This window comes from Mastigoproctus giganteus, chromosome 9 (genome assembly GCF_048544385.1).
Source record: "Mastigoproctus giganteus isolate SK-2022 chromosome 9, ASM4854438v1, whole genome shotgun sequence".
Classification (NCBI taxonomy): Eukaryota; Metazoa; Arthropoda; class Arachnida; order Uropygi; family Thelyphonidae; genus Mastigoproctus; species Mastigoproctus giganteus.
In genome coordinates this window covers 51632823-51648217 of record NC_143583.1, presented here as the reverse complement: position 1 = coordinate 51648217, position 15395 = coordinate 51632823, and the positions used below count along the sequence as shown (strand labels likewise).

Genomic DNA, 15395 nt, shown 5'->3' with positions numbered 1-15395 from the left:
TACAGAATTATATAAAATAAATTATTACATATCCAAAAAAATAATAAAAAATAAAGAAGGAAATTTGGTTTTAATCATTAAAGTTAATAAATGTCTAGTCCAATCAGTTCAAGACAAATAGGCATTCAACAAATGAATTTTTCAATATATAGACATAAGTTATATTATTGTACATGGGAGTTCATAACATTCAAGTTTTGTTTAGAATCAAATAAACACTGAAGGTGGTACAGAGCATCATCATCATCAGGCATTTTCAATCCACTACAGGATGAAGGCCTTTCCAGCTACTCTCCAGTTCCTTCTGTTTTGTGCAATGGCCATCCATTTACTACTGAGAATTTCATCTGTCCATCACTGTCGTTGTCTTCCAGGTTTACTTCTAGCTCCTCTTGGGTACCATTCTGTTATTTTCTTAGTCCACCTGTCATTATGTCTTCGAGCTATGGCAGATGAAATTCTCAGTAGTAAACTGAGAATTTCAATCTAACAGTCTGATTCTCAATATAATTTCTTGACTTCCAGCCATCTATCATTATTACAGCTAATTACTTAGTATTAGTAATGGCCATATGGTGAAAGGAAGCCTAAGGCTTTTGCTCCACCAGCCAAAAAAAAAAAAAAAAAAAAAACAAATTCTGAGTCTACCTCAGAGAGAGAGAGAGAGAGAGAGAGAGAGAGAGAGAGAGAGAGAAGTAAAAGGGAATCACCAAGGAAGAAGAAGAATGATGATATCCAGCTCAGAACCCTGGGTGTGCCAAGCCCATACTCACCAGATGTGAGCCCCTGGGGTCTTGTCCCAGATATAAATCCACCTTTTCAATTACTGCTCCTTCAATGATTACATCCCTTTCTGTGACATACTTGTTCATCATTACTTTTACAGAGCATACTTTACCACAAAATCTAAAGAAAACAAAGGTGTTATTTAAATATAAGCTTAATCACCATTTATAAAATATGAACATATGGCCACTCGCCAATTAACGTAAGGATTGAGTTCCGTGGAATGCTATGTAAGTTGAATTTTACGTAAGTCAGAATTTCCCTAATAATCATTTAGGGAAATTCAGTACGTGCAACTATGCACAGTGAATTTGACAGAAGCGAAAAAGAAATATTTGACGAACATGTAAATAGAATTATTAAATTTTTTTTTTTTTATCTCATGCACAAGAAAAATTACAACAAAAGTGTACAAAATTACAAAAATTTAAAAATTATAAAATTACAAAAAGAGAGAGAAGACAGGCATAACGTCAGCAAGTTTTACCTTTCAAATTTCGTTGTCAGAATTAACTCTCCAGCTGATAAGTATGCCACTGCAGAAGTTGAGGGCTGTGGAGATTTAGAAGGAGCTTTTTTCAACACATCACAAAATTTCTGTACAGCTTCAGAATCAGAACTGGCAACTTCACCACATACTTAAATGTTTTAGGAACCAGCACGATGCTTGAATCTATTAAACCACCTGTTGCTTGCCACGAACTTGGCTTGGGGTTTGCCGTACTTATTGTTAATATCGTCACAAATGCTTTTGCACGGATGGCCATTGGACTCAGGGGCACTTGCTTCTGAATCTGATTTTTCCATCCATAGTCTTTTCTTCTTAGATATAGCACCTGAACTGTTTTTTGATCACTTTTGGGGCAGACTGGCCCCGGTCCAAAATATGTTCATCCTTTAACACGTTCTTTTATATGCACACTGTCCCTTAAAATAGTATTCACTGTTGAAGCAGCAAGACCTAATTCCATGCAATAGATGACAAACTTTGTTCTGCTTCGTACTTCTTAATTAATCATCTTCATTTCTAAATCAATTTTGTTTTGTTTTGTTTCCTAGCCTAACCTGAGGGAGAAAAGATGTTAAATATAATCGTCAATTTTGGAGCGGTAGATTTCTGACATTAGACCGCTTAGTTTTAAACCCATAGGTTAACTGAAAATCTGTTTATAAACTTTGTTTTGAAAAGGGATATAATTAGCCTCTATTAAAAGTTTAATTAGATCGAAAATTACTTTTATTGGGAGTTTAGTACAAGCTTTTAAGAATAGCAATCAATATTCTCCCAAATAATATCTAAACTCTAATCTATGTTCACGTTGGTGTATAATGAGGTGACATTCAGTGATTTCATATCGTTATCATCAAGTTTTTTAGTTTTCAAGTTATTAAATAATTCATTAGAATTTATTATACCAAATTTAATGGCTTGTCTGAATGGTACTGTGATATTATATAAGTGTGTAGCTAACAAAGAAATGGCTGAATACTTAGATGAGACAAGGGGACAAATATAAAAAACATGCCTCGTGGTGTAATATGACTTGGCCAAAAAGTGTAGGAATATTGTTTTCCTTGCTTTTAATTCCTTTAGCTGATCCACGGTAATGTAATAATTTTTTCGGTACAAAGTTAATGACTTATTGCATTGATTAACTAAGTCAGAAAATAGGTCAGGGTTGATCGCTTGATAAGTGTCTGAAATTATGGCAATTAATTTATTTGTGTAATCTTGCTTTACTAATATTACGACTGTATTGCCTTTATCTGTTTGTGTATAATGACATCATGATTTTTTGGAGGTCATGTAGTGCCAAATATTCATTCTTGCTTAATTTAGGAAGGAGCGGAATTATAATTTAGTCCTTTTGACAACAGTGAAATTTGGTCTTATTATTATTAGCCATAAGGTGCAAGAAAGCCTGAGGCTTATGCTGCACCAGCTAAAAAAAAAAAAAAAAAAAAAAAAAAAATTCTGTGTTACCCTGAGAGAGAGAGAGAGAGAGAGAGAGAGAGAGAGAGAGAGAGAGAGAGAGAGAGAGAGAGAGAGAGACAGAGAGAGAGAGAGAGAGAGAGAGAGAGAGAGAGAGAGAGAGAGAGAGAGAGCAGTAGAAGGGAATCACCAAGAAAGAGAAGAATGATAATATCCAGCTCAGGACCCTGGGTTTGCCAAGCCCATACTCACCAGATGTGAGCCCCTGGGGTAATTGTGTTAATGTGTATGTTGAAAGATTAGTAACATGTGAATGTTCAGTAAATCCCACATCAGTACACTGTGATCACTGCTGCCTAGTGGTCCCTTTATCTGCAAATTCTTAATACACGAATGATCACTGCTGATGTGCCAGATCAAGTCTTATCTAGATATCCTTCACAGTTATAATTTCGCTTCACCTCAACTTATAAAAGCCATCAATTCATTGGCTCTTACTGCTATTGCAGAAGCTACCAATGTTTCCAAGTTCATCGTTAAGTGAGCCCTTTTATTATTCAACCACTGCTGTCTATCTACAATGACATCCTGAAAACCTGTTCCTTTCCAATTGAGTGGAATAGCTACAGCATCAGGCCTATACCCAAGATCCATAACCCATTGCCAATTAAACATTACCACCCAATCTCTAAAGCATCAACACTTCTGAAGTTATTGGAAAAAGTGCTGCTACCAGTCCCCACCAAACAAATACTTGCAGATTAGCCTCCTCAGATTCACTATGCTCTCACAGTGATTGATGACTGCAAACTTCCTCGCACCCACAAAAGCCATACTTAGCAGTGTTCAAGAGCATTCACAAACTTGCCATAACTTACTTAGATATTGATGCTACGTTTTATGCTGTGAATGTCCCTTCTCTTTTGTGGCTTTTACAATCATACTATCACAACAAGGGAGACATGCTGTGCTTTCTATCTGCTCTCCTTAAGAAGAGGAGATAGAGTTGTTGCTTGACACTGGAGTAAGATGCTACTGGAGGGCTGTTACCGCTGGAGTCCCACAGGGAGGATTATCCTCTCTGGATATTCCTCCCTGTGGGACCCCACTGGTGCAGAAAAACCAAAAATTCATCCAGACTGATGACTTTAAGATTCTTACCCCCAATCGGGGCCAGTCCCAACCTCATAATGACCACTAACCACATTAATAATAGTCTTTTGTAAATTGAATATTTTCTACAGCGCTTTGGCCTGACAATCAACCCCGGGAAGACCAAGATGATGATGTTCTCTCTGAAGATCAATCCTGTGATTGCTCCAACTTTTGGCAACATCCAAATCCCTGCTGTTACTTCACATTCCGATTAAGGTGTAATGTTCGACTCTAAACTCTGTTTTAATATGCAGCTGGATAAACTTGCTTGATAAACAATTACGAGCAAAAGAAGACATTAGTTCCATTAATAAAAACAAATATGAATATGATATAAAAAATCTACTGTTCCAAAGCTGACTAGGCTTTTCGACATCAGCCCTGATCACAGGATAGTAAAGTGTAAAACGAATGACAGAATTTAAAGTGGAGAGATTAGTTGATATTCTGACACATGAGTATGAATGACCAAAATTCTGAATGGGATAGGGGAGAAGCACATTAATTGAATTTTGCTGCAATTTAATTTCAAGGGTTTCTGCTATTAATAATTTCATATAATTATGCTGAATATTGAGAACCTTCACTTCATTAAACAAGAAGATGTGTCCATTAACTGTGTGGAAAGCTAAATCTGATGTAAAAGAACAGGATGCAAGGACAGATTAAGAAAGTTTACGTGCTGGCACCACACACCTCAACCCCTACTGCTGTTGGTTCGAATCTGGGTGGTCACCTCCAATATGCTGTATTTCAGGACTTGCACATGAGGGTTATACTCAGGGTTACTAATAGTCAAACCATTGTGAAGGTGCAAACAGAGGATATAGATGTCACAGATTGACCAGACTTTGCTGAAATTAGGTCCACTTGACCTGATTGTCACCTGAATATCAGTGTTTTAGACTCCCAGGTAGCAAGCACAGTCTGGCATATCTGAGAGAATGTCTGTGAAAGACTCAAGGACCAAATTTCAATCCATCAGCTAAAGAGCAAGGTGAGATATGCTTTTTTACAGCTGCCTTTCAATGATCATCATATTGCATGATGGAAGAATATCATAAAATCATCAATGTAGAGGGCACTGTTTACACTGGTGTAAGTTGTTCTGTAATAAATGTTCATACACTTTCCCAGAACAATGGCCAAAAAGTGTGACATTTGGAAGAGATCCTTGCAGGACTCCCTCTTGGCAAAATGCTTGAGGGAGTGGATCCTACATGTACTTGAAATCGGCAATTAGAAAGAAAGTTTTTATTAAAAATGAGAAGGTTATCCCATAAGACTAAAGTTATGGAGGTCTTGCAATATGCCAAATCACCAGGCTGTGTTGAATGCTTTTTCGATATTAAAGAAAACTGGTACCAGACATTCAGATTTAATAAAAGCATCATGAATGTATGCTTTGAGTCTGATTACATAATTCAAAGTGGATCTGTTTCTTTGGAAGCTACACTGTATTCTGGAAAGTAGACCATTAGTTTCCAAATACCATATGGGGAGCATTAACCAATCTTTCCAGGATCTTGCACAATCAGCATATCAGAGCTGTTTGTGTAATGGGGCAATAGTTACTTGGATTTCTAAGATCCTTTCCTGGCAAGACTGATTGCCTTCTTCCAAGAATCTGTAAATTCTTTGCCAAGAAGGATCTTATTAAATAAATCCAGAAGATGATGCTTAGAATGTCTTGAAAGATGGTTTGTCATATTTCATAGTGGATGTCTTCTGGCCCCACGGCACTTGCTCGTGAGAGAATGAATTAACTCTTTCTGTGTAAAGGGCTCGTTGTATGGCCAAAGCCCTTTTGAAGAGGAGTTTAATGCTTGGTGGGGGGGAGGGAGAATGATGATGTTACAGCAGAGATTTTTTCAAATGTTTCCCCTACAGTATTTGATTTTGGACATTATTTTGCTCTGGGATCACTGATGGGCATGGTGGATATTTTTCTTCTTTTTTCAATCTTATCTCAGACTACTTTAGAACTAGCATCCTGGATTATGAGGGACGTGTGTTTTTTTGTTTATGGCTTTACGGCACAAGGCCATAATGCACCTATCTATGGTGATGTTAAATACACAGCTTATGTGTGTTTAACATCATCATAGAAATTAGGTCCATATTAGCAACACTTATATACTTATGTATATAAGTGTTGCTAAACACTTATATACATAAGTGTTGTATGTATATAAGTGTTTTGGCCACGTGTGGGGGTATCTGCCAGGAGTTCAGAAATAATGAAAGTAATGTTCGTCTTGGAAAAAGAGGTAAAAAACATGGCTTTTCGGTCACTATTACATTTGGGGCAATAAATGAGGTGCCTCTGTAGCCAGGTGGGCAGGAACAGCAGTGCATAGCACATGCTTCTTGATTAGACCGGTGTTCGAGCCCGTGAGCCAACAAATACGGAGGATGCAGAAAGGTCAGGGAGTGACCACTGCATATCCCCAGAGCAATATGGCCTTAGTTGCTAATGTCCCTAAAAACCAAATAACAACAACAACAATAAATAAGTACATGCTGGACAGTGAGCTGAGTACTGTAGTTTGTGCACTGTGGTTGATCAGAGTCTGCAAGAAGATAAAGATGTGTTAGACGTGTATGGCCTATTCGTAGTCAGGCTAATACGACTTCTTCATGCCGGTTTTCACGTATACTGGATTTCGAAGTTTGGAGATGTTTCCTTATACGGAGTAGTTTGTTCCCAACTTAACTTTGCCAGATGTGTTGCAATTTTTCAAGACACCACTTCTTCATAATTGAATTGTAGTCTGTGATCGGTATACCAAAAGGTTGACCTATAGGATCTGTAGCAGTTTTCGCAGCTAGATCATCAGTATGTTAATTTTCAGAAATTCCAACATGATTAGGGATTCAACAAAAGATAACTTCTTGTTTCTTCCTACTTAGTTTAGTCATGGTATTCCAAATCTGTATGAGTAAGGGGTTATTATTATTTGTATTCTGCTGTATTGCTTGGATAACACAGATGGAGTCTGTATAGATAGGGTGGAGTCTGTTCAATATACTTGTTGATAAGGTGAAACTTAATGCTATAAAGATAGCACAGAGTTCTGCAGTGTAGCTGCTGCATTCAATAGGAAGTTGCTTGGCTATGCTTAGGTTGGGAAATACTGCTGCTGCACCAACATGGGCGTCAGTTTTACATCGTCCGTGTAGACTGGGGTGTACTCTGCATGCTGGGTTCTCAATACAGCATGAATTTGCCATATGCTCTGTTGGGATAAGGTGTGTTTCCCGAACGATGTGAGTGAAAGGTCGTACGGCAGTATGTGATACACCCAAGGTGGGACTGTACGAGAAGCAGTAGGCTTTATCATGCCAAGGTTAATTTGCAAGTCACTGTGCAGGAAATGCAGGCATATCCCTGTTGATGGGTTTTTAGACGGGCATGCTGAATAAAGGTTCTCCCATTTGGGCGAGAAGAGTCCATTCCAAGTAGGGTTGTCCAGTTGCCCTTTGAGTTTTGCTGTGTAGTTTAATAGAAGCATTTGTGTGTATAGATCTAAAGAGGATTCAGTTGCTCCAGCATATAAGCTCTGGACTGGCAATGTCTGGAATGCTCCTAGTGGGAAGATGAAGCAAACTGTGGCATGCGGGATCAGGCCAAAGTAAGGCACTTGGTCTAGCAGAGCTGTAGTCTAGACATGACTGTATTAATGCATTATACAAATGCAGTAGCATGTAACGGTCAGTTCCCCATGTTGTGCCAGATAGTACTCTTAAGATGTCTAACTTCTTAAGGCAAGTAATCCGGAGCTCTTTTATATTTTCGAGGAAGGTAAGTTTTTGGTCAGGAACCACACCAAGAAAGCAGACACTACGAACCATTGGAATGATTTGATCTTCTAGGTGAAGATCTGGGTCTGGATGTAGGCTATGCTTCCTATAGAAGTGTATCCTGAAAGTCTTTTGTGGCAAGAGGCGAAAACCATTGTTTTGGGACCATTTCATGACTGTAGATGGCACCTTGCAACTGTCTTTCTAACATTTCCATATTAGGTGAATGGCAGGAGATACTGAAATCATCGGCATACAGGGTGGTAGACACTGTTTGTGATCCTGTGTTATGGAGTTCATTATGTTAAATAGGGTGGCACTTAATACTGAACCTTGTGGGACCCCTTCTTCCTTATACTAGATAAAATTGGAAGATAACTGGTTGTTGACTCTAACTTGAAATGAGCAATTATGGAGGAAGTTTCTGATAAACTTGGGTAGCTTCTCGCATAGGGCTAGACCATATAGGTTTCGCATTATACCATACCTCCAAGCTGTGTCAAAGAGAACCATTACAGAGTGTTCGTTTTGCACAAAAGCATCACAGATGTTTATTTCTGGCCTGATGAGTAAGTCAAAGTGGATCTTCCTTCACAGAAACTGCACTGCATTGGGTTAAGAAGGTTGTTTTAGACTAGAAACCAGGTGGGCACTGATCATTTTCTCTAGGACCTTGCTCATACAGCTGGTCGATCAATAGGTCGATCATGTTGTGGATTTGTAGGATTTTTTCCTGATTGTGGAAATGATAAAACATAAGTGTGTGATGCCATTTGTCCAGGAAGGTATTCTCTTATTCTGAAAATTCTGTTATAAAAGAGTAACAATGTCTTAAGGGCTGGTTCAGTAAGTTGTACTATTGTGATCTAGTGTATTCAATCTGGTCTTGCTGCACTGAGCCCAGTGGTGGCTAAAGCATTGTGCAATTCTGACATTGTAAAAGGGGGATTGCATGCAGCCCTAGATGCTGATTCAAAGTTGATGAACTGTTTCTCAGCCTGTGCCTTGGTTATCTGAAAAGGAGGTGTGTAAGATGTCGTGGCTGAGATTTCCATGAATGATTTTCCCAATGTATTAACAATCTCCACTGGTGTTGTAACATCACAACCGTATACAGTGAGTATGGGAAGGCTGATGCATGGATGTGTAGAGTACATGCGTCGTATTTTGACCCATATCGTTTGCATTTTTGTAGTTCTTGTAATTGTGGAGGCGAAATGTCTCCACGTTTCCCTGTTGCTAGTCCCTTTTTCCTTTTGCTTTTGCCCAAGCCTGTTTGATGTGGATGAGGTTTGCTGTTGTTGGAAACTTCCTGAAGATGTTCCATGCACTGTTCTTTTCTTTTTTTAGGCTGCACTGCATCCATTATTCCACCACAATTTTGAGCATGCTAATATTTTGTTGGATTGCTTTGGAATTGCTTGGTCTGCTGCCTGTAGTATTTGGTTAGATATATATTCTGTGGCCAAGTTTATGGATGTTAGCTGGACCTGCTTTTCTTCCATTATTGCTAATTGCTTGTATATATATATATATATATATATATATATATATATATATCCCATTTTGCTTTGAAAAAGTTCCATTTAGCAGTTCTGTTAGAAGAGTAGGGAATATTTCTATCAATCTGGCATATCACTGGGTAATGGTCACTACCAAGCAGATTGCTATGGATAGTCCACCCAAATAGAATATATATGGATGCTGAGCATAGAGAAGTCAACAGCTGAAGAAGATCCTGTACGTAAATGTGTATAAGTGTGTGCGCCATTATTAAGAGTAATCAAATTGTGCTGGTCAAGTAAATTTTCTATAATTTGTCCACATTCTTCCATGTTCTCATTTCCCCATAATGGATGGTGACTACTGAGGTCCTCTAGGATGACTTATGGTTGAGGAAGTTGTACCACTACACATAGTTCTTCTAAGCCGTCGTAACTTATATTTTGATTAGGGGGCAAGTATAGAGAGAGAGAGAGAGAGAGAGAGAGAGAGAGAGAGAGAGAGAGAGAGAGAGAGAGAGACTATAGTCAAGTCAAAATTAATGTTGATTCATACTGCAACTGCTTCAAGGGAGTAGTTTGGAGGGTATTTGAGTGTTGATTATCAACGCTATACCTCCAAATGCTAGATTGGTCAAGTTGTTTACAACACAATCTTTCCGATGAATTGTATAGTTCGGGAGGGAAATAGTTTGGTTGGTTTCCCGTAGGCATAGAGCAATAGGATTACATTGTATGAGGATATTAAAATTGCTGCGATATCCTCTGCAGTTCCATGCAGAAATATAAGCATTATCTGGGTTTAGTAGCACCCTCAATTTGTTTTCGAGGGGCTGAGGGTTTGTTTCGCCAAGTTTCCCTTTCTACTTCTTTGGAAGATATGGCTTTCCCCATGTCCATATCCTCATCAGTGAATAGTTATAATACTTGCTCATCTTGCTATGAGCAAGTATCTTCTAGGTCCATGCAATCTGTTTGGTTTGTATCAGCAGAAGTAGGTACTGTAGTGTTTTTGCTGCATGGCATTTGGTTGTACGGGAATCAGCATATTTATAGCTTTACTTTTTTTTGCTTGCTGTTTGGTTTAGTGGAATGGTGCCTAATATCAAATATCGATTACCACCATTATCAATTGGGTTGCAATTGATATTTATTTTTTCATTACTAGAGCATAGGTTGGTTTATTAGTATTCAGGATTGGTATAGATGTTTTAGCCTTTTGGTAGCTAACATTGCATTCAGTTTTATATCACTGTATGTGTTTTTCACATTTCCAAAGGGAATACTCCTTGGAAAATGCCAGATGTGCTTCTCTGCAGTTTGGACAACTGGGTGTTATAGCTGTGCAATCGGTATTCGTGTGGGCAGGGGATCCACATGCAGCACAGGCAGTCGCTCCTCTGAAAACTGTCTGTGAGTGCCCAAACTTCTGACACTTGTTGCAGCGTAAGGGGTTTGGAATGTACACTCTAACATGCAGTTAAGACAACCTGCTTTGGTGGTTCAGGGTTATCGAAAGTGAATATTATGTTCCTAGTAGGAACTAGTATGCTGTCTTTTTTTTTGTCATTATTCTTCTTACAATGATTACCCCTTGATCTGTAGTTCTTGTTTTAACTCTTCATCTGATGTTCTCATTGGCAGCTTCAACTAGTAATTCTCCTGATCTTAAGCAACAAACTGTCTTGGTGGTATCTATCATGCTTTCTAGGCATTTCTGCACTAGAAACGGCGAGAGTTTGCCAACAGGTTGCTCTTCAGTTGAGAGGATGATAAGGAAGGTTGCAGTTCTGATTTAGTCTATGCTAGTCTTTTGACATTAAACTGCAACAAAATCAGGCTCCAACTGTTTTCGCTCCATAAGGGTCTCATCTATGCACCCAGTGGATTTCTGGGTTCTAGTAACGGTTTGCTTGCTTCATTTCGCCCTGGAAGGGAGAGCTTTTCCCTTCCAGGTTACTGGCCCTGCCACGTGGAAGCAGGAGCAGTGTCACCTTTGTGACCTTTGTAATAAAAAGGAAAAACTAAGAAAAGAAAGAAAGAAGGTTACTTTCCTTCTGATCTAGTAAAGTGCTTTCTTTACTGAATGAATTGTGTGTTAATGTACTGCTGAAAATAAGGAAATGATTTTATTACACCAAGAAATAGCATTAATTTACTGGCAAAGACACTTGATCACAGAATTGCTTGGGGCCATGGAGAAGGTAAAGCAGATCCAAGATTCCCTTTAGCTCTGATACTGGGTGTAGTGTGCTTTGGCACATGCATGTTTAAAGGATACTAATTTTCTTTGGTGGGATATCAGATGAATATCCCCCATGCTTTGTTTAGGGCTTTTCTTGCTGCTGTGCATTCTGAATTCCACCAACATTTTGGAAATGGTAGACACTGTGTAGACATTTTTGGATTTGCAACTGCTGCTGTGTGTACAATATCTTCTGTAATGTACAAAACTGCATCACTGATCGGCTGCTGGCTGACTCCTGTGATGTCAAATTGTTCCAGATGTTTGAAGGCATTCCAGTTAGCCTTATCAAACTTCCACTGAGATATCTTTGATGACTGACATCGTCTTTTTTCAGTCAGAAGAGATATCATAGAGAAGTGATCATTAGCATGGGGATTTTCTTCAGCCTCCCACGTGAGCAAAGGGAGGACAGAAGGGGAGCAGGCGGAGAGACCAATGGCAGTCAGTAAACATACAGATAGGTGTGTGGAAAAGGTGATTGTTCCTCCATTCAGGAGAGCTTTTAATTTTCAAGCATGCACTTTATTTTACAGCCCCTTATATTAGTGTCTGCACTATCCCAGAGGGTAATGTCCATTAAAAATCTCCTAATAAAAGAATAGGAACAGGCAGTTGTGCAATTAGATCATCAAGGTCTATGTGAGAAATGTTGATTCCAGGGGGCAAATATATTGAAAACTTTGTTAGAAGAAACCCTACAAAGAGGAAAATAGTAACTGCCTCTATGGTGCTTGTAAGAAGGATTACTTGGAAAGGGGTATGGTTGCCCACTAGGATGGTGATCCCACCGTAAGCAGGTCCACCTCTGGTTCTATCTTTACATATTATGCTAACATTACATAAGACAGGGTATTCATTTGCCTTCAGATATGTATCCTGCAAACAGAGGCACCCTGACTTCAATATTCCATTGGAATCCACAGCAATTCCAAATGTATGAATTTGGCAATTATTTGGGCTTTGTGTGTCGATCGAACAGCTTCCAAAATGCAGAAGGCTTTGCTTTATCAGTCTTGGATTTATCCTTTTTGGAGAAGTACGGGCATTGTGCATATTTTTATCCGCAAAAAGTTCCAAGACCGCATCTTCATTTGGTTCCTGCACCTCTATCTCCATGTTTTCATTTGTTGCTGGAAATGATCAGGTTTTTAGTTTTCTCCATATTATTTTTTAGGAGGTGGAGCAGTAAATGGTATCAATAAGGGAGTTGCAGCTCATTGCGTGTACTGGTTTTTGAATATTCGATAGTGCACAAAGGGAGCAAAAGATTCTTTTGGAGGGACTGTCTTTTCTGTTTGAATCTCAACAGATTGCTTCCCTTCAGCAGCCTTCTTAGCATATGTGAGCTGAATGCTACTTATTGGCATTACCAGTTTTCTTGCCTCCTGATACGAAATAGTCAGCTCAGCTCTGTGTTACCGTATGCCTTTTCTTCTTTCGATCTCAGGCATACCACCCTTGAGTATGCAGGATGCTCACCTTCAGAGTTGCCACAAGTGGGTTTGGTGGTGTACATGCATTGCTTTTGTGGTCTTTTACACCACACCGAGAACAGGCAGGTGCTCCATGGCAGGCACCCGAGAATGCCCATATTTCTGGCATTTAAAATGTTGTAGTGGATTTGGAATGTAAGTCTTAAACTGCAATTTATGTACCTGGCTTTTATCGGTTTTGGAGATGTTGAAGAATTAAACTTAAGGATGAGGTTTCTAGTTGGCATCAACTTCCCATCCTTATGCATGGAAATTCTTTTAACAGCTTGTGGCTTTACTTCAGAGCAGATTTCCTCCTCAGTAACATCGAGGAGATTCCACTCTAAGATGACACAGATGACACCTCTTGATGAATTTATTGTTTTATATGGTCTCAGTAATCAGTATTCCTCCAATTGATGTTTCTAGGTGTAGTTGCTCAGAGTGCCTGCCATTTTTGGTTTCAATTAAGATGACCCCAGAACAAAGAGTCTTAACTGATTTCAGAGAACCTGTTAACCCCTCTAAACCCATCTGTATGAAAAAGGGCAATATTTTCTCAATAGGTTTTTCAGTTTGTGAATGCATAATCAGGAATCTTGGAGTAGGACCTGACAGTACTTTAGTTTGGGGTCTCTTTGCTACATTGGAATTCTGATAGGGACCAGATTGGGGGAAGAAATTAATTTCTCAGGATTCTCGGAGATTTTGTTTTGGTTCAGTGCCTGAGCTCCCCACCACGGAGCCAAAATGGGATGCCCCCTACCCAGACACCTTAACGGCATCACAGATAGCCTGAATCCTGTTTCTCTCAGACCATGAGAATAGGGGCATGGTTGATCCTTGCAAGGATCAATGGTCGTACGGTTGATCCTTGCAACCAAACCTATTAGCTGACTGATCCTGGATGAGCCATCCAGGAGCCAAAGTGGTGCAATGAAGCTGGGCCCCTCAATCACCAGGGTCTCTCCCCCCCCAAGTTTCCATAGGCTGCAGCACACAGCAAATGCCAGATTCCTACAGTGTTAGACTGAAACCTAGGCTATGGGGATTGGAATTCTGTGGTGTTATTCTGGAAGACCAGCAGCATCCCTGGAAAGTATCCTCACCACATATAGGCGCCCATGTCAAGGGAGCCAAAAATGGATAATTACCTATTTATTTATTTTATTTTTTTATATATTTATATAACTAACTAACTAAATTAATCACTATTTTTGATGCTACAGCTTTCTGAATACTGTTAGTAAAGGTTTTTTTGGATTTTATGTTTAGTCACAGTATTCCCATTTTAATTTTTAAATACAAATTTAGAGTATACAAAAAAATTACATTATAACTTACTTGGGAAACATGAACTTGATGTGGTCGAGGTACATTTTCATTCTGTGTGGAAACATGTGGAGATACTTGCTGTGCTAACAGATGAGACTGTGCGAGAGGTGATGGCTGTTGGATAAGAGAAGACGGAGACATAGCTGCCGGCGACTGTTGCATCAATGGTGATGGAGAATGCTGCAGTCGTGGAGACGGAGAGGGTCCCATTGGAGATGGAGACATCATTGGTGATTGTGGAGTTCCAGAACTCTGCCAGAGAAAGACAACAACTGTTAACAGCAATGTAAAAGAACTCTGAATACTTCAGTCTGATATTATTATAACTAAACATTCTGCCGCTTTAAGTATAGTTTAGCTGGATGAAATTCCTTTGCATTTTTCCAAGCTAAAAGCAGGAAAAGAAATGTCCACTTTTGAAACTAAAGTTTCAGATACTGGCTGAGAATACCACATATGGAATGCATAAAATGCTCTTGTCTCAAAAATTATATAAATAAATATTACATTGGAAATATCTCAAGTAAGAGTTCTGCTAATCAATAAAAGAGGCACAATTAAATCAGGCTATGAATATTAACCATCATATGAAAATAACCACTCTCCATACAGCTGTTTTAGCAATTCTTGTGACCTCACTGATGAAGCCAATCACAGACATCTTTTAATTCAGACTGGGCAGAACAATTTTGACTTTGGTAAAGTGGATATCCCTACAAACCTTAGAAAAAATGAAGGGAGAGAGGAAATTCAAATAATTAAGCTAATGAACTGTGTTTCTGAACACAAAAAACCTAGTAATCAAACATTAATTTGGTTTTATCATGCAGTTTATATTTAAATTATGATGTTTTATATTTTGGTATGCAATTTACTGGTTTATCAATTAACACACCTAATTTTTTTTCTTATATTACTAGGTATTTCTGGTGTATCCTCAAAACAGTTCTGCCCAGTCTGAATAAAAAGACACTGCCTATTGCTGCTTTTCACTTTAGAACTTTCTGTTCATAGCTAGCTTTTTTTTTTTTTCTGAGGAGGTAACATGGATTGCCAAAACATCAATTCCATATGGCAAGAAGCATTCATTTTTATATGATGGTTAGTAGTCATCTTTCTATAGCCTGGTTTAATAGCATTCTTGTATTGATTAGCAGGTC

General features: G+C 38.8%; 1 protein-coding gene across 5 annotated transcripts in view; it reads right to left on the bottom strand.

Moving 5' to 3' along the window:
• The window catches only part of LOC150080216 (histone-lysine N-methyltransferase 2C-like), a 1301638-nt gene that overhangs the window by 566231 nt on the left and 720012 nt on the right, over nt 1-15395 (bottom strand). For all 5 annotated transcript variants that reach the window (XM_090381514.1, XM_090381519.1, XM_090381517.1 and 2 more), the window contains one exon: nt 14245-14487. In XM_090381514.1, the coding sequence (XP_090237640.1) occupies nt 14245-14487 (243 nt within the window). The remainder of the gene's footprint in view (nt 1-14244; nt 14488-15395) is intronic.